This window comes from Hemibagrus wyckioides, linkage group LG18, assembly GCF_019097595.1.
Source record: "Hemibagrus wyckioides isolate EC202008001 linkage group LG18, SWU_Hwy_1.0, whole genome shotgun sequence".
Taxonomy (NCBI): domain Eukaryota; kingdom Metazoa; phylum Chordata; class Actinopteri; order Siluriformes; family Bagridae; genus Hemibagrus; species Hemibagrus wyckioides.
In genome coordinates this window covers 15,373,987-15,392,763 of record NC_080727.1, presented here as the reverse complement: position 1 = coordinate 15,392,763, position 18,777 = coordinate 15,373,987, and the positions used below count along the sequence as shown (strand labels likewise).

Here is an 18,777-nt window from a genome sequence, read left to right as displayed (position 1 = left end):
GCAGGCTCTCAGGACCCGTTCTGGGATGCCATCTGGTCCTGCTGCCTTCCTGGTATGCCTGAATGCCTTCCTGATATTGTGCGCCGAATTGATGAATGTTTTTCCGCTCCGGCACTGTCTGCATGCATGTTGCCTGTAATGTTATTAGCACTGCTAATGCTGTTAGTGCTGTACGCTACAGTCTTGTAGCAAGCATTCCAGGTGTTTAGCTTGTCCACCAGAGAAGCCTCTGCATTCACCTTCTGAAGGATGGTGTTTTGTATAGTTCTTAGTCCCTGCCACAGACTCCTTAAAACACATATGTTTTAATATGTCCTAATCTGTGTCATCCACAGCATCCTGCAGAGTGGCCACCAATTGGTCCGTCCAGCGCGCAACTTCCCTCTGAAACAGAGCTTCCTGCTTGAGCCTTTGTTTCTACCTAGGCATGGTCCAGTGTCCTCTTGCCTTTGGTGGCGCAGGTGATGTGCTGGTAAAAGTTTGGCTCTGCACATTTGGCACTGTTAAAGTCAGCTGAAACAATGAGCTCAGAGTCATGACACTGTGTTTGATACAGAGTGAGTATCTCCCATAAATCAGTATCTCAGTCCACCTGAGGTGGAATATAAATGGCACTGACTATGACTGAGCAAAATTCCAGAGGTAGAAAGGGAGACATTTGATGGTCAGTCGCACCAGTTGTTGTTTACCATCAGTCACACTCCACCCCTTGACTTCCCTGACTCCACTGTTCTGTCCATGTGGCCTACCGAGAAGAACGCGTGCTCCAGTGCCGCTGGGTTCAGCCATGCCTCGGTAAAGCAGAGGAGATTGCAGACTTGAATGTCCGTCTTGAATTTTACCCTGGCCCTGAGGCTAACAGGATGCTAGGCAGGTTAGCATGTTCCTGACAGTGGCTTGCTTCCTTGGGGTCGCGTCCTTTGTTGCTCCTCAGGAATTCCCTTGAGTCCAGGTTTTAGAAACTGCTGTAAGTTAACGGATGGTAGACCAATTGAAATAAGAGTATTTGAAGATGCATTGAAGATGTGACTGTCTCCAAGACCATCACCACACGCTCCAATCACAAGCTGTGGATGACCTTAAAGGTGCATGTGCTGCTGAAGTTCAGACACTAGACTAGATGACTAGATGGCCTTAAGAACAGAAATGGCCAAACTGTCTAACGCCATCAGAGAGGCAAAGAGCACACATGCCCAGAGAATCCACAACCACTTGACAGTGGCAACACCTAGTCCATGTGGCTGGGCATACAGACAATCACTAACTACAGGACAACTTCACCTGCCTGTGATAATAATGCCTCCCTTCCAGATGCACTGGATGACTTCTACACTCGGTATGAGGTGCAGAACAACGTGGCGGCGGGGAAGACAATCTCTCCTCCAAATGACCAGGTGCTCTGTCTAACCACAGATGATGTGAGGAGAACTCTATGCAGAGTAAACCCACAGAGGTCTGTCAGACCAGACAAAATTCCTAGCAGAGTGCTCAGGGAATGTGCAGAATAGCTAGTGGATGTCTTCGACATTTCACTGAGCAGCACTGTTGTTCCTACATGCTAAAGTCCACCACCACCGTCCCCATGCTGAAGAAGTCAACAGTGTCCTACCTCAACTACTGTTGTCCTGATGCACTTACACCCATTGTTAGGAAGTGCTTTGAGAGGCTTGTCATAAGGCACATCAAGACCCTGCTGCCACTTTCACTGGAATCCTTGCAGTTTGCGTATTGTCCAAACTGCTCCACAGATGATGCCACTGCCACAACCCTCCATCTGGCCCCTATACATCTCAACAGAAAGGACACTTACATACGAATGCTGTTTACAGACTTCAGTTCAGCATTCCACACACTCATTCCTCTGCACCTGATTGAGTAGCTGAGTCTGCTGGGCCTGAACACCTTCCTCTGCAACTGGATCCTAGACATTGTGACTAGGGGCCTCTCAGCAGTGGGGCCTCTCAGGGCTGTGTGTTTAGTCCACTGCTGCTCACTCTGCTTTTGAATGTTGACTAAACTAAAGAGATAGTTATTGACTTCAGGAGAGCACAGAGCAACCACCCTGCTGAACATCGATGAATACTACATGGAGATCGTCAAGAGCACTAAACTTCTTGTTGTTTACTTGGTGGAGAACCTCACCTGGTCAATCAACACCAGCTCTACCAGCAAGAAAGCCCAGCAACATCTCTACTTCTTACAAAAGGTGAGGAAAGCCCTTCTCCCTCCCCCTATCCTGACCATGTTCTACAGAGGTACCATCGAGAGCACACTGATCAGCTGCATCACTGCCTGGGTTGGGAATTGCACCGTCTTGGATCGCGAGACCCTGTAGGGGATAGTGAGGACAGCTGAGAAGATCATCAGTCTATCTTCCCTCTATCACAGACATTTACACCACATGCTGCATTCACAAAGCCAACAGCACTGTGGCTGACCCCACACACTCTTCTCCCTCATGCCATCTGAAAAAAGGTAACAAAGCATTCAGGCCCTCACAACCAGACTGAGATTGTGCAAACAGTTTCTTACCTCAAGCCATCAGACTTCTCAATACCCATAAATAGAACTGACACAGCTGCACACTTACATTCAATATACATCTATGTTTACAGCACCACTAATATAAACACTGTTTATATGCTGTTTTTGCACACACACTATCATGCTATCACTGATCATTACTGTTGCTACTGACTGCTGCTAAGATGCATCAGATGTTTACAAGAATCATTATTCTTTGCACAATTGCCTGTAACGAACTGTATACTGATCAGCACTATTATTTATATCTGTCCTGTGGTGTTTGGTATTGTCTGTCTGCACTGTCTTGTCTTGCACTGTTTGCACACAATGCACTTTATGTGGCTAGGATAACTTAGCCTTCTGTGTTGTTTTATGTAGCACCAGGGTCCTAGACAAACATTGTTTCATTTCACTATATACTGCGTCAGCTATATATGGTTGAAATTACAAGTTTGGGTGAATCTGTGCCCCATGCCTTAGATTGCTGTTCTTGGCTGTGAGGAGTGGAACCCAATGTGGTCTTCAGTTCTGACCTGTCAAGGTATGACCTCCACAAGATCTGATAGCTTAGTGGTTGAACTACTACATTGAACTACTAATTGGAAGTCTGCGAGTTTCAAGTCCACCAATCTGCCACTGCTGGGCCCTTGAGCAAAGCCCAAAACCTGTAATTGCTTAGTTAAAAATGTATTTTGCTCTGGACATTGGTGTCTGCCAAATGCCTGTAATGTAATCTCTACAAGAGTACTTTATCTTGCACCAAAACTTTAGCAGCAGTTTCTTTAAATCCTGTAAGATACAAGGTTGAGATTGAGATCTTGGGAATTTGGAGGCCAAGAACACTCTGAACTGTCATGTTCCTCAACCCATTCCTGAACAATTTTTGCAGGGTAGTAGGGCTAATTATCCTGCTAAAAGATGCCATTAGGTAATAATGTTGTCATGAAGGTGTGTACTTAGTCTGCAAAAATGTTTAGGTTGGTAGTACATTTTAAAGTAAAATCCACATCATTGCCAGGACCCAAGGTTTCCATGAACTTTCCCCAGGGCATCACGCTGCACCTGCCAGCTTGCCTTTTTCTCATAGTGCGTCCTTGTGCCATGTCTTCCCCAGGTAAATGTGATTTATCAGACCAGGACACCTTTTTCCATTGCTCCATGGTCAGATTCTAATACATCTCATGCCCACTTTAGGCACATTTGGCAGTGGACAGGGTTCAACATGGGAACTCCAACAGGCCTGTGGCTACGAAGTCCCATATGCAGCAGGCTGCAATGCACTGTGTTCTGATAGCTTTTTTTAATATAACCACCATTAACTTTTCAGCAATTTGTGCTACAGTAGTTCTTCTGTGGATCGGACCAGTTGGGCTAGCCTTTGCTCCCCACACACATCAATAAGCACTGGCCGCTCATGACCCTGTCCTCAGTTCACTGGTTGTCCTTCCTTTTGGTACCACTTTTGGTACATACTGATCACTACATAATGGGAACACTTCACAGGACCTTCTGCAGAATGTGATTCATCAGACCAGGTCACCTTCTTCCATTGCTCTGTGGTCCAATTCTAATCCTCATTGTTGCTGCTTTCTGCAGTGCACAAGGGTCAGCATGGGCACTCTGACTGGTCTGTGGCTATGCAGCCACATACACAACAAACTGTGATGCACTGTGTATTCTGACACCTTTCTATCAGAACCAGCGTTAACTTCTTCAACAACAGTAGCTCATCTGTTGGATCGGATCACATGCATCAATGAGCCTTGGCTGCCCATGACCCCATTGCCGGCTCACCACTGTTCCTTCCTTGGACCATTTTTGATAGATACTGACCACTGCAGCCTGGGAACGCCCCACAAGAGCTGCAGTTTTGAAGATGCTCTGATCCAGTTATCCCAGTCCTTACTATTTGTTCATCACAATCATTTTAAACGGAAAAACTTATTCACAGGGAGTGGTATGGTGGATGCACCAATTAAACAGATCAAAAATGTGTGTGACTGTTGTTGTAAGGTAGTTTTCTTTTAAAAGACATTTATGTAACGTTTATAGAAGGGGTCTCCAGTATCAGCACTTTGTTACAGCTTTATACTTGGCATATTTCTTGGTACAGTGACAAGCTGTGTTTTTGTTTTATTCGGTTCAGGAGAAAAAAAATAGATGCTGGTGAGGGAACGAGCATTTATAGCTGCTATAACCTGACGTGATGACAGGAACTAACTGCTTTTGTAGGTGTTCTAGATATTTCAATATAACGGGAAAAAAGGAGTGCAGCACATTTATTGACAAGAGGTCAATATTCATCAGTGAGCCTGTCACAAACACACTCACGTGTGCCAGGGCAGCTGGGGGGGGGGGGACGACACTCTTGTGGGTCAGCTCAAAGAAGGACATATGTAAAAAAAAAAAGTGCAACCAAAACCACTCCAAACTTAATTACAATAATTTAAGACCAACATACACAACCTGAGAGATTCAAAATCGAAAGCGCTCACAACTTCCATAGTATTTAGGTATGAAATATTGTCAGTGCTGTGTGAGTTAGTGTCCAGCTGTAAATAAAAAAAATATAGCTTATATATAACAGTAAGCACAAAGCAGTTATTAAGGCATAATTACACATTAACATAAAGGTGTAGGTATATAAAAAAAAAAATTTCACATGGCCGCATGCGTTTTTGTTTTTTTTCTTCAAAACCTCCGCCTTTCATTCATCAGCACGTGCAGCTGACAGGAAACCGGAAAGAAAGAATACTTCGCTTTTGTTTCCCCTTCTCCCCTCTCTCTCTCTCTCTCTCTCTGCATCTGTATTCGTCTCTCAAGTCCCTTTTTTCTTTCACGTTGTGACGTTCCATCCGCATGCACGACGTCAAAACAAAACACACACGCGCGCGCGCACATACATACATAGAGCTTTCCAGCAGCTTCGCTTAGGGGCAGCGCACGTGCAGCGAGAAAAACACAAACAACACCAACAGCTGCTGGGACGTCGCGAGGTGCTATTAATACAAATAACAATAACAAACGGAAATGCGACACAGGCTCGACAGCAGAGTAAAATAACACGACGCAATCCGAAATGCTGATGATGATTAGCACAAAAAAAAAAAACCAAGAGGTTACTTTATACGCTATTAAGTGGCGCGTGTCTTCAGGTAACCATGGCTACGTCCCAAACCATAATACTCTCAGTCTGAATAGTGTCACTACAGTACATCATTACAGCACGGTCCAAACACCTTGCATTAAGTTAGTGTTCAGACTGGGGCTTTAAACGGATTTATAACAAAATCTACAGAGTGGAAGTTGTATTATTGGCAGTGATGTTTATAATGAGCAAACTAAAACACTACCCAAGATGATCCGAATAGCACAAATAAGTCGATAAACAGCCCAGTGTTGACTTGACATCCAGTGTTTATCCGGGTTCAGCCAGACTTATATAACACTGCAGGCGTTTATTCACTTTGTCAAGGTCCAAGGTCTGTCATTTCGCGAAGTGATCAAATCGAATTACTTTCACTCCATTTCGAGGGGTTTATGGTAGCGTTTCTTGCGCAACAAACTGCAGGGTAACATTCCCAGCCAAACAGGAAGCGTTAGCCAGCCAGCTAGCCATCTAACTTAGCAACCTGGCTAGCTAGCAGCATAGCTATTCCCCCCCTCCCAAGATAATAAAGACAACCAGCAAGAGAGAAATGCGAGTCTGAAAGCATTAAAAACAGACATTCCGGACCTGTTTGCCTCTGTAGAATAAGCGCTGTCTCTCCGGGTCCACATTGAAGATCTCCTGTATTTTGAGACGCAGAGACTCGATCTTGGTGAGCCGGGACAGATCCTCCACCGTGCGGGTCTCCGTCCCGTCTATAGTGCGGACCTGAATCCACATCGCGCCTCGGTTTAGCCCCGAATAACGGTCACGTTTAACGGAAAAAAAATAAATCGGTTTAATCCGGTTTCGGGGGTCGTAGGGAGGGGAATAAGGGGGGCTCTGAGAGAAAGTGTTCACGTCTCCATACACTCACTCACTCTCTCTCTCTCTCTCTCTCTCTCTCTCTCTCTCTCTCAGCTTTAGGAGGCGTTACTCACTCAAAGCAGTCACGTGGCGCCAGCGGGGGGGAAAAAAACACGCACGCGACGTTACAAATTCGCGCCTTTTTAAAGACGCCACGCGCACCTCTGAGGTAATTTGTAAATTAGCCTGTTGCTAACGTGTTTCCATTCGAGTTATGTAAATTCTCAGGCTGCAAATCCCAAATATGTCATTTTTTAAAAAATAAAAAAATGTGTCTCCACAAATACGCTTCTTTTTTTAACGTGATGAAGATTCTTTATTGTATATATATATATATATATATATATATATATATATATGTGTATATGTATATATATAGAGAGAGAGAGAGAGAGATGGCTCGAGTGTAAAGAACATGCACACAAAACTAATTACATAATTAGAAATATAGAATAAAATTAGACAAAGAGAAATAAAATGATCATAAAATGGGGTTTGAAATACTATAGAGGTGATCACACACACACACACACACACATATATATATATATATATATATATATATATATATATATATATATATGTTGCCCATTTACAGAATTAAATATTGTTCTGTAATGTAGTAGGAGGTTAAAAACTAACATTTTTGCCCCAGTGACTACAAATAAGGTCTCTGGAGGTTGATTAAAGGGATTAGTATTTGTTTGTTTGTTTGTTTGTTTGTCTGCATTTTGGTGTTCTTGCATGCAGGTTTTTCTACCAAAATAAAAAAAGAAATCAGCACAGAAGTGTTAAAATGAACAAAAATATCTTGATCCTTATTCTCACCTCATACACGGAGATTATTATCATACTATTATTATACTATATATAGATTATATAAATCTGGTAAAAAAAAAAAAAACTGCTGTGGATAAAAAGAAGCAAATAGTGAACATTTCTTGTTAATAAAAAATATTTAAATAATTATAAAATAATTTATTAAAAATTTAAATGTTATAAAGTAATATTTAAAATAAAAACAAATAATTATTAATAAAAAATATTTATTAACATGATATAAAGACAGTATAGATGTAACAAGCATTGTATATATGTGGCTGGTGTTGAGATGTATAGTAAGAACACAGTTTTGTTAGTATTATAGAATCTGCAGCCATGTTACAGTGATAAACCCATTGTGGGTCATTAATAAGAACTCAGAGAGAAAGCAAAAACCAAGTGGGGGAAAATGGAGGGAAAATGGAGAGGATAGGAGCGTGATCATCCTCAGAGGATTTCCTGTGGAACCTGTGGAAGAATTACATGGATGGGATGAGAAAGTGTGGTCAGAGCGACCTCTAGTGGAAAATACGTAGAGGGGTTTGCGTTTAATCCAAACACAAAACAAAGTCCGAGCACACAGCTTTAATAAGAAGTGCTGCAAAAATAAAAATTATAACACTTAGAGGACATTAATGTGCTAATATCGAGGTGGATGACAAAAAAGATGCCCTACAGTTTTTGTATCTGGATTTTTGCAGTACAATTAACTGTGATCCTCACCAGTTCATCATTAGGGCCACTTCTTATGGAAGAGAATCTAGTAGTGTTGCATCAATGTCAGGTATTTCTAAGAGATCTAGAGCAACAGATTTTCATTATATGCAATCAGACTACTCCAGATTGCCCACTACCTGGACTGTGCAATAATTAGTTCACTAGTCCGAGAGTAAACATAACAGGATTTTAGACCCAACAAAATGGAGAACAGTTTTAATAGATGACATGCACTTTACAATCTTTTGGGCCCCAAAGACACATACTTTGTTAAAGGGGAAAAATTTAGCCATCTGATTGTTAGATATAACCCACTACAGCAGCAAATCTAGTCTATAATACTAGACTTGAGCTTAAGAACCCTCATCTGAACTCTTCCAACTGTTTGCTTTGGGCATCTTGAGACTTTAAGCAGGTGATATTTTTCATTGAATAGCAACACGTAATGGATAGTATTGCTTAAATACATGTTCGGTTTGTTCAATACATTAACATCTGTAAAACAGATCAGCTTTCATGACTAGTGTTCACAATCCCCACCCCAATCCAGTTGGGATGCCCCAAACCAAGTAGTCCTGGGAGGCAAGGGAGAGATGCAGAATGCTGACATTTAGTGTAAATAAAGCTCTATTGAACAAGACACACCCATTGCTTTTGTTTCTTTTTTTATTTCTCACATAAGCACAACACTAAAGCTGGGAACATCAACAGAGCCAAACCATGACAGGGGTGGAGAATTGAATCATAATGCAAGTTATATGATGCACAAAGACAGTCAAACAACAGGCAGTAAAGCCACTTTGGCGTCGTACCAATTTTCACCCAACAGGATCGTCGCTCTATTGGTAGATGCTTCAAGCACTTACAACTTTACGCCCTGTACAAAGCTCACATCCTAGTTTCACTTGGCTATGACGCAACAAGCATCAGAACTTTACAAATAATGACTTTTTCCTCTGCTAATGTCCAATACTATAAAAATTCACTTTAAACCTTGTCGCCAATCAAAATGCAGTTAAACAGTACCTATAAAGTGTAAACTGAATGACCTTTTTGATGTACATTCAAAAATAAAGCAAACAGGTTTTTTTTTTTTTTATAGCTGTGAGAATTACAACATACTAATGATTTCTTCTTATACAATAGGATTATAATATAGACCAAAACTTAAAGGGCTCAAGATGAAGGAATGATAAATGGAGAGAGAGAAAAGGAATAATGTCAGCCCGCATTACAACAATAAATTGGCTCTATTACAATAAACAGAAGCAGAGATGTGAACAAGTGAAGAGAACAGGGGAAATAATAAAAAAAAAAAAGAAGCTGAGACTTGATGTGATGGGTATAAGGGTTGGGAAGGAGGAGTCTAATCTTCATCCGATGAGTCTCGATCAAAGTTGTAAGCCATGAAGAAGACGTCAGGTCGAGGAGGGACAGGGGAGCGGCCCGGACTCACAACCTCAAAGCCCAGGAAACTAAACGTACGCACCAACTTAGCTACAGGAAAAAAACAAAAAAAACAAAACAAAAAGGTTCACTTAGTTTCATTTCAAATCATTAAAACCATGGCTTAAAATCAGATTGCAAGATAACTAAATACAACATGGATATCCGAGACCATAAAACGATGCAATATCCAGCACTTTAGAGGCTGTCTGTGTGGTGAAACGGCTATTTTTAACTAATGTTAGATATGGATGGGTGGTGGTTGTCATGGCAACTTTTTTTGATTTTGACATCTATGGCTGTTGGTTAAAACCAGACAGGATAATTTTTCAAGTAACATGTGAATGTATTTTCATAAATCTTAGACATGTTCAGAAGAGGACAGTCACAGTAGGTGTGCGTTTGTGTACGTATGCACACAGCACGTCATCTTCTAAACATCTACACACTTTTTTCCAATCACAAACAAAAAATGAGAGATTTCCCAGAATCCATTACATCATGACTTCATAAATACTAATGATAGTGAAGTTTAGCGGGAACATACCACGATCGTCTCTGTTCTTGTAAAAGCAAACAAACACGCTGGTGACCTTTAAATGTTCTTCAGCAAACTCCAGCAGAGATGCAAAGCTGGAAGGAGGAAAAACAAAATATCTAGTTACATTACTCACTATATGAAATATAATTAAGATTTGAATGTTAATTTCACCAATATTCGAGTTAACTAACTGACGTCACTTTTGTAAACCCCCCCCCAAAATCACTAGATGATCCCTAACCTCTCCTTGCTGCCCTCTGGAAGCGGCTCGCGAGGAATCTCGATGTAAAGGGCTTCGCCGCGGACAACAGCTTCCCAGCTAATCACACGAGAGATCGTGGGACGACTAAGGAAGTGCAGCGTCGCCGGGCAACCACCTCCAGCAGGACGTTCGATCACACTTAACTTCCTGTCCTGGGGAGAGAAAGAGACATTTAAATGTTAGAAAACGTCCAAAAGGAGGACATTCAAGACTGGAAAGGTGTTCAACAAAAGGTTTCTGGCAAGCAAACCAGAACCCTTTAAATACAATCTATACGTTGTACAGACTAATTTTTTCACACTGCAGTCTGTAAAGTAATTCAACAGACTAACATGAGCAGATCACAACCTAAACACAGGACCATGTTCTAGATTATGCAGTAATTCATGGTGAAAGCAATCCCGAACAGTTATTTCTTTAATCTGAGAACTAAAAGTGTAAACAGGGTGTAAAAACAAGGTCATGCATATTCTGACAAACCACATGAGTACCCATGTGGAGCAGTTGAAATGACTCAAAATTAGCATTCTGTTAGCAACAGCTTTTCTGTTTAGTCTTTTCCTCACCGTGTAGAGTGGCCGAGCTGAGGGAGAGTGATCCCGTGTGCCATTCCCTCGCCCACCTGGGATCTTCAGGGGTGGGAGAGGGGCATCAGGAACACCACAGAGGCCCGGGACCAGGAGTACTACTACAACTGAGAGACAGACTACAGAGAAACACACAGAGGTTAGTTGGAGAAAGGTTAGACATTCTTCAGACAAACATACTAAAGCAGGTTATTAATGTAGGCTGACGAACATAGCCACACCTGTACTCTTTACTAAAAGGGCCAACTCCATTTAAACACATTTGAGTCTGTAATATTTATTTACAGTCACTTTTTGGCTTGGACACATAGCCAAGCGCTCTACCCCTAAAGCCAAAACCCAGATTAACCGGATTAAAAAAAGTTAACGATTAAAATGAGAACAGCTTTAGGGAAACAGGAAGTGACCTCACGAAACCAGGATAAACATGCAGAGATGCACTCAGAGAGGCCCTGACCAGATAAATGGTGCTATTACAACGTTCATAAAAAGTTAATGGAGTCATTATGATTCCTCCATATTTAACTGCCCCAGACACCATGTGCCTCTCAGGGTTTTTTTTTGTTTAATTACATCACATTTTAATGGCTACCAGCTGCAAAGGTGACAAAAAAAAAAAAAAAGGAATTGATTGAGCAGGATCCTGTTTTTTTTGGGGTTACTCAGTGCACTCCACTCTTACAGATCTCCATGTTGCCACACAGAACTTGAAAAACCAGCCGGTTTGTGATAAATGATCTAAAAGCACAAGTCTTACATCACACCTATGACCTCCACCCGATTACACACTAAGGTCAAGGCCAACGGGAGTAGGCTATAAAAGCATACACTATCGAGTCACCACTCCCTAACGTTAACTCAATGATTAACAGAATTTCTGCATCCAAGAGGTTTCAGGAACAAATTCAGGTTCTTTTGGTAAACAAATGAGATGCGACACAATTGGCAAGATAACTAGTGGAAGCGGCATCACCATAACGACAGTCGGTCAGCGCACCCATACAGAAATGTGACCTTCATGTCGGTTACTACAGCAACAGATTTTAAGTTGGAGGATCCGGATACTTCGTTGTTGAGATTTATGCCGCAGGATTACATAGCATAGTGAAGTCTTGAATGTGGGGTCAACCGCATGGTTCGCATTTCTGTCTTGTGTACAAAAGCATCTTTTAATCCATTAACAAACTGTTTACATACAGCATCAGGTATCTCTAACACAGACATGCTTACAATAATATAATAATGTTCATGGGCAACCACGTAAGGCTGAACACATGTAGAAACACCATGAAGTAATTAAAAAAACAAACACTATAAAACTAAAACAAAAACTATACAACCCTTTACCGAGCATGCAGAGAAGTCACAAAAATTGGCAGATCACAGTTAACAGAATAAAAATGATATTTACATATAGAACTCGTTGAAAATATTTTGTGCGCTGTTAATTTTTTGTTTAGTTTTTCTCTTGTTTCATTGTTCCAGATCCTCCACAGCTTTCACACCCTGTGACTTGGTTCAGCAGCTCACATCCACCAACCTTAAAAAAACCCTAGTCACTGAAAACACACCGTTTTGTTTATTTCACTTCCTGTAATAGTGGATTTAAATTCACATTTTAGTTAAACCTGGAAGTAAACAGATCTCCTCACGCTGATCGAGTGCTATGCCTTTAACTTCCTAAAGAACTGCACTGAGAGGAACCACACCACAGTTCTGTTCAAGTGTACACACACACTTACATTACTTACTCACACCATGCATCACTCCATACCTATACAATGTTAAGGTGAGCTGGTTGCAACAAAGCAATTAATGTTTAATTGCACATATATACACAAAAAGTGTGTATATATAAATAAATATATACACTATACATATATATACACACCCATACACACACTATATATCAAATTTATAACAATTTATTTAAAAACACATTGCTACTTTTTAAAATAAATTGTATTACAAAATTTATATAAGTTTTATAATTACAAATTTATAATACAATTTAATTTAAAAATAATACTACATTGCTTCTTTTTCAAGATCTTAATATAGCATATCTTGACGGATGCAGGTTACAAAAATCCCTGGGATTATTTTTATTTATTATAAAATATAAAGTAGTTCTCCTGTGTGTTTTGGGGCATCATGCAAACGACCACGAGCCGTCAATCATGTGACGTCATACCAGCATGAGGAACCTGTGACGCAACTGTCAAGAAACGAGGCCTAGACGGCTAAGATGAGCATGCTAATTTACTAGCAACCATCGGACAACAATAAATAAATAGATACATAAAAAAATAAACAGACATGCGACCGAACACGTCATCTAGACGCGTTACCGTGTGTAGAGTTTTATTCCAGACAGTTTGGGTTAGTTAGATAGTCGATAAGATGATGATGCGGGGGAAAAAGCCCAGCTAGTTAGCTAATCCTCGAGACCAGCGTTTAAATAAACTGCGACGTTAATGCTAGCAGGCTAATCCGACTTAGCTACTTCGTCATTTTACTGTGATCAAAGTAGGTTTTGAGATTTAGTGTCCTTGTTAAATATGAGCCAAGAGAAATTAAGTGTGTTATATCAAACTTTACAGCACTAATTTATGGCGACTACAGGGTTATCTGAACTGCGTGATCGGATCTTTTGAGGTTCAGCAAATGGAAACGTGAGAAATACTTGGATAAAATATTTTAAGAAAATACAACAAGCCTAAAGAAATATAAAACGTCTTCCAGTTAACAGTTTTAAGAGAATGTCAGCATTAGTAAGGCAGGCCCTTCCCCCCACCACCGCTTCCTCCTTTTTTACTTACTTGCTAATCATGTCAGAAAGATTATTACAGTTTAAAGCATCCATTTGGCTTTGACACTGAGGTTTTCCTTCTTTTTCACGGGCGAAACAATGACTGTTGAGTATCCGCTGGAGGTTGGATTTGACCATCCGGCCTCGGAAGGGTTCACGGCGGCCTGACTAGCTCTCAGCTCCGGGACTGAAGAAAACGCAAGTTGCTTGTGTGTCGCTCTTTAAAACCAAGGGTCGTGTTCCAAAACGACCTGTTATTTAATGCGCATGCGCCGAGTCACCCATAGAACGCGTTTGTTTGTATACCCTTCGTAGCACGCGGGTGTAGGGAGCAAAGAGGCGTTTGGGACTCGGCTGTTGTTTTTTACTGAAACGACGCAGGGGCAGTGGAAAATTACTGAGAGCTGCAGATAAAAACAGAGGAAGCAGAGCTGACTAAATTGTTCATACATCATCTGTTGCAGGGAAGAAGGGGGTTAAATATTTTCACTTTTCCCTTGTGTAGTGCAAACACAGAGACACTTGGTCAGGGTTCTTGATATGAAATAAACATGTAAAAGTACAGCTTTTCATGAAACAACTCTGTGGTTAAGACACTAAAGTTTTAAATCTTTTTTTTTGCTTTTGTTTTTTTCCTTCATGCATATCACAATGTGTATTCTCTTTTCATAACGATGACCTTTTTTTAAATGAACTTTAAACAAAAAAAGTGCTTCCTATTTGAATTCCATTCTTCTCATGTTGTTGTGTAGCTTTTAATCTCCATCTTGCATTTATTCTTTCTTTCACTTCCTGTTTTGTCTTGTGCATTCTAGTACAATATTTTTCTCATTTAGTTTTTGCTACTTGATTCACTACTTGCCCTCTACTGAATCATACCATCGCCTCCAATCTGGTGGGATCTTAAAGGTATGTACACTTTGTTTTTACACTTCATCATGGAGGAAAACAAAAAAGATCTATATATACACAGATCAGACATAACATTATGACCACCTCCCTAATATTGTGTTGGTCCTCCTTTTGCTGCCAAAACAGCCCTGGCCTGTCATGCACTGTGTATTCTGACACCTTTCTATCAGAACCAGCATTAACTTCTTCAGCAATTTGAGCAACAGTAGCTCATCTGTTGTATCGGATCACACGGGCCAGCCTTAGCTCCCCACATGTATCAGTGAGCCTTGGCCGCCCATGACACTGTCGCCAGGTCACCACTGTTCCCTCCTTGGACCACTTTTGATAGATACTGACCACTGCAGACCGGGAACACCCCACAAGAGCTGCAGTTTTGGAGATGCTCTGATCCAGTCATCTAGCCATCACAATTTGGCCCTTGTCAAACTCACTCAAATTACTCTATCCACCTTATAGAAGATATACGTGCCTTTCAGACATCACTTCTTGGTGGAGACCAATCACTTGCATCTTTCGGCTGTTCTTGATAATTCATCTGTCAAACCAATACATATAAATTAAGATATTCTATAAGAGCAACACAAACTATAATCTACACCAATCAGGCATAACATTATGACCACCTGCCTAATTTTGTGTCAGTCCCCCTTTTGCTGCCAAAACAGCCCTGACCTGATGAGGCATGGATCCCTGAAGGTGTGCTGTGGTATCTGGCACCAAGATGTTAGAAGTCCTGTAAGCTTAAAGGACACTTTCGATAGATACTGACCACTGCAGACCGGGAACACCCCGCAAGAGCTGCAGTTTTGGAGATGCTCTGATCCAGTCGTCTGGCCATCACAATTTGGCCCTTGACTCGCTCAAATCCTTACACTTGCCCATTTTTCCTGCTTCTAACACATCAAATCTGAGGACAAAATGTTCACTTGCTGCCTAATATATCCCACCCACTAACAGGGGCCATGATGAGGAGATCATCAGTGTTATTCACTTCACCTCTCAGTGGTCATTCTAGTATTCTTGAACTATTTGGTCTCTATTGTACCTGTAATCGGGATGTGATGTGTTTTGTGAGCGGAAATGTGTGTTAATGAAAGTTTTGTAATCAATTGAATCATTTGGAAATTTGGAACTTTAAAAGCTGATACATGAGAAATGGGTGTTAGTTGCCACTCTGTGACTTTTTCTTGACCCCAGCCATGATCCCATGAGCATTTTCACAAGTTTCCCAGCAAGTTTTGCCTTGTTAATGTGCATAGATTGCATGTTTCTAACTAAAAACCCTAAATTATACACACTCTGTTGTGTACACTCTCAGCTGTTTTTTTTTCTTCAAACGACATGACCAGTGAAAGCACACAGCCGTGAGCGACGTGACGTCTTCAAACGACTTACATCAGCTAAAAGCAGCCTCAGGGTCATTTAGCACAGACTTTACCTAGAACATTCATTTTATAGTGATGTTATCTGTGGTCATATAGTAATTCAGTGACAGCAATTATGTGAACAAATCAGCAAGTTAGATAAAACAGATCAGATCAGATATACAGATATCAAGTCACACCACAAGGTTTTTATCTCTCTCTTGTTTACAAGACAAGCAAAAATGCACCTTGGAGGTTCCCAAGAAACCACTGACCATGCACTCCTTTGTCCTGAAGTCTTTAAAAGTACAGCTTGACCTCTAAATGGTACACTGACACTTACAGAAAACTTTATGTGGAACATCTGCCATGTCTGTCCCTTGTGAATGAGGTGTTGCTATAGAAACAATAATGTAATAAAATATATTTATTTAATTTATAAATATATATATTTAATATATATATTTTAATTTATATAAAAGACTTTTATATAAAGCTGTTATTAGCACTTGCACTGCTGTTATAGAAAACTAATCTGACCAATCAGAAACCAGAATTCCACAGTATAACAGATATAAGTTAGAGTTATAAGGTATATGCAGGTTATACAGCTCTTATGGTATATGGTATGGTATAAGTTACATTCATAGAGTACATTTGTTAGTCTGGTTGTTAAGTTTTCACTATTTCACTTGTGACTAAGTCTCTCTCTAATAATGTCTGTAAATTAATATAGGACATCAGACAGCTTCAAAATGAAATTTTAACAGCAAGTGATGCAAAATATCATGCTCATAATCTGTCTGCTGCTGTGAACAGTTTGTATGTGTATGTTTGTTCAGTTAGTTTGTGTGATCAGAGTTATTATCATTGTTTGAGTCAATAGAAATAAAGCTGTTGTAAGTTCCTTATTCAATGTCTTCACATCTTCCTTGGCTCATCTACCATCAGAAATGTACTTTTTCTTTTGTAAATCATTTTCTACGATGTATTTGTGCTTTTAAATTTCATGCTAGTATAAAGAATCTCAGTCGCCTCAGCTGTCTAAGTTTTTGTCTAACATTAATCTTGGACTTTTGTACTATGTTTCTTATGTTATGTAAAGCTGCTTGGAGACAAGGTACATTGAATGCTAAAGTGCAAAGCTATGACATGAATTCAGACAATGTGAGTAATTTCTTTGAAGCAAAAACACACTATATTTTGCGAAAAGTTTTGGGACACCGAGCCAAATCATTGAATTCAGGTGTTGTTTTTCAGGGGTTTGGCTCGGCCCCTTAGCTCCAGTGAAAGGCACTCTTAATGCTTCAGCATACCAAGACATTTTGGACAATTTCATGCACCCAACTTTGTGGGAACAGTTTGGGGATGACCCCGTTCTTGTTCCAACATGACTGCACACCAGTGTACAAAGCAAGGTCCATAAAGACATGGATGAGCGAGTTTGGTGTGGAGGAACTTGACTGAGTCCTGACCTCAACCTGACAGAACACATTTGGGATGAATCAGAGCGGAGACTATGAGTCAGACCTTCTCGTCCAACATCAGTGCCTCACAAATGCACATCTAGAGGAATGGTCAAAAAGTCCCATAAACACACTCCTAAACCTTGTGGAAAGCCTCCCTAGAAGGTTTGAAGCTGATGCAAAGGGCCGGACAACTCCACATAACATTCATGTGCATGTAAAGGCAGACGTCCCAAAACGTTTGCCAATATAGTGTATGTTAAACTGACTCACAGTTGAAACCAGCTTAGATAAAAGATACACTAGTAGATAAAAATGCTATAAACCACAATAACCTTAGAGCTCACAGAAATGCAGATGTTCTGTTTACCCCTGTTACTAATGATACTAATGAAGCACTGAAACAGCTTATGGGTAAAGTCTGGTGAACTTTTTTAAACACACACACCTTATTCTCACTTTAAAATGAAAAAAGAAAAGAAGTTTGGCTTGTACATATAACACGATGTGTTCCTGATCGCGGTGCCATCAAAGTCCGCAGATCCCCAGGGGACTTTCCCCCAAAAAAAATCCCCTGCAGTCACGTGACAATGCTCATCTCGCCCCCTGCTGGAACATCTGTAAAGATGTCTGTGACCCTGAAACAACCTGAAGTGTCCGATTTGTTTCATTTTGTTTTCATTTCAGCACAAATGATGTACCTGATTATTGTAAAACATATCTCTGAACAGACTGCATAGCTTCCATTGGCGCCGTCGCATTGATAACTTTATTACTCTATCCACCTTATAGAAGATATACGCGCCCAATATACGAGACCAATCACTTGCATCTTTCGGCTGTTCTTGATAATGCATCTGTCAAACCAATACATATAAATTAAGATATCCTATGAGAGCAATACAAACTATAATCTACACCAATCAGGCATAACATTATGACCACCTGCCTAATTTTGTGTCGGTCCTCCTTCTGCTGCCAAAACAGCCCTGACCTGACGAGGCATGGATCCCTGAAGGTGTGCTGTGGTATCTGGCACCAAGATGTTAGAAGTCCTGTAAACTGGCCCCACCCCTCCACCTTGCAACTTAAAGGACTTAAAGGATACTTTTGATAGATACTGACCACTGCAGACCGGGAACACCCTACATGAGCTGCAGTTTTGGAGATGCTCTGATCCAGTCGTCTAGCCATCACAATTTGGCCCTTTGTCAAACTCGCTCAAATCCTTACACTTGTCCATTTTTCCTGCTTCTAACACATCAACTTTGAGGACAAAATGTTCACTTGCTACCTAATATATC

General features: G+C 40.7%; 2 protein-coding genes across 3 annotated transcripts in view; both read right to left on the bottom strand.

Moving 5' to 3' along the window:
• Positions 1–6,578, bottom strand: part of LOC131369202 (E3 ubiquitin-protein ligase UHRF2-like) — a 48,270-nt gene extending 41,692 nt beyond the window's left edge. For both annotated transcript variants that reach the window (XR_009207239.1, XM_058415685.1), the window contains exon 1: positions 6,263–6,578. Coding sequence is in view for 1 of the 2 variants with exons in the window: in XM_058415685.1 (XP_058271668.1) it covers positions 6,263–6,415 (153 nt within the window). In the remaining variant the exon portion in view is untranslated. The remainder of the gene's footprint in view (positions 1–6,262) is intronic.
• A 2,150-nt stretch (positions 6,579–8,728) lies between these two features.
• oaz1b (ornithine decarboxylase antizyme 1b) lies at positions 8,729–13,935 on the bottom strand. The gene is given in 6 exon segments (XM_058415349.1): positions 8,729–9,577; positions 10,074–10,159; positions 10,309–10,481; positions 10,896–10,982; positions 10,984–11,035; positions 13,739–13,935. Coding segments are annotated over 6 exon segments (657 nt in total). The 5' UTR covers positions 13,867–13,935; the 3' UTR covers positions 8,729–9,446.
• Positions 13,936–18,777: the final 4,842 nt, after the last annotated feature.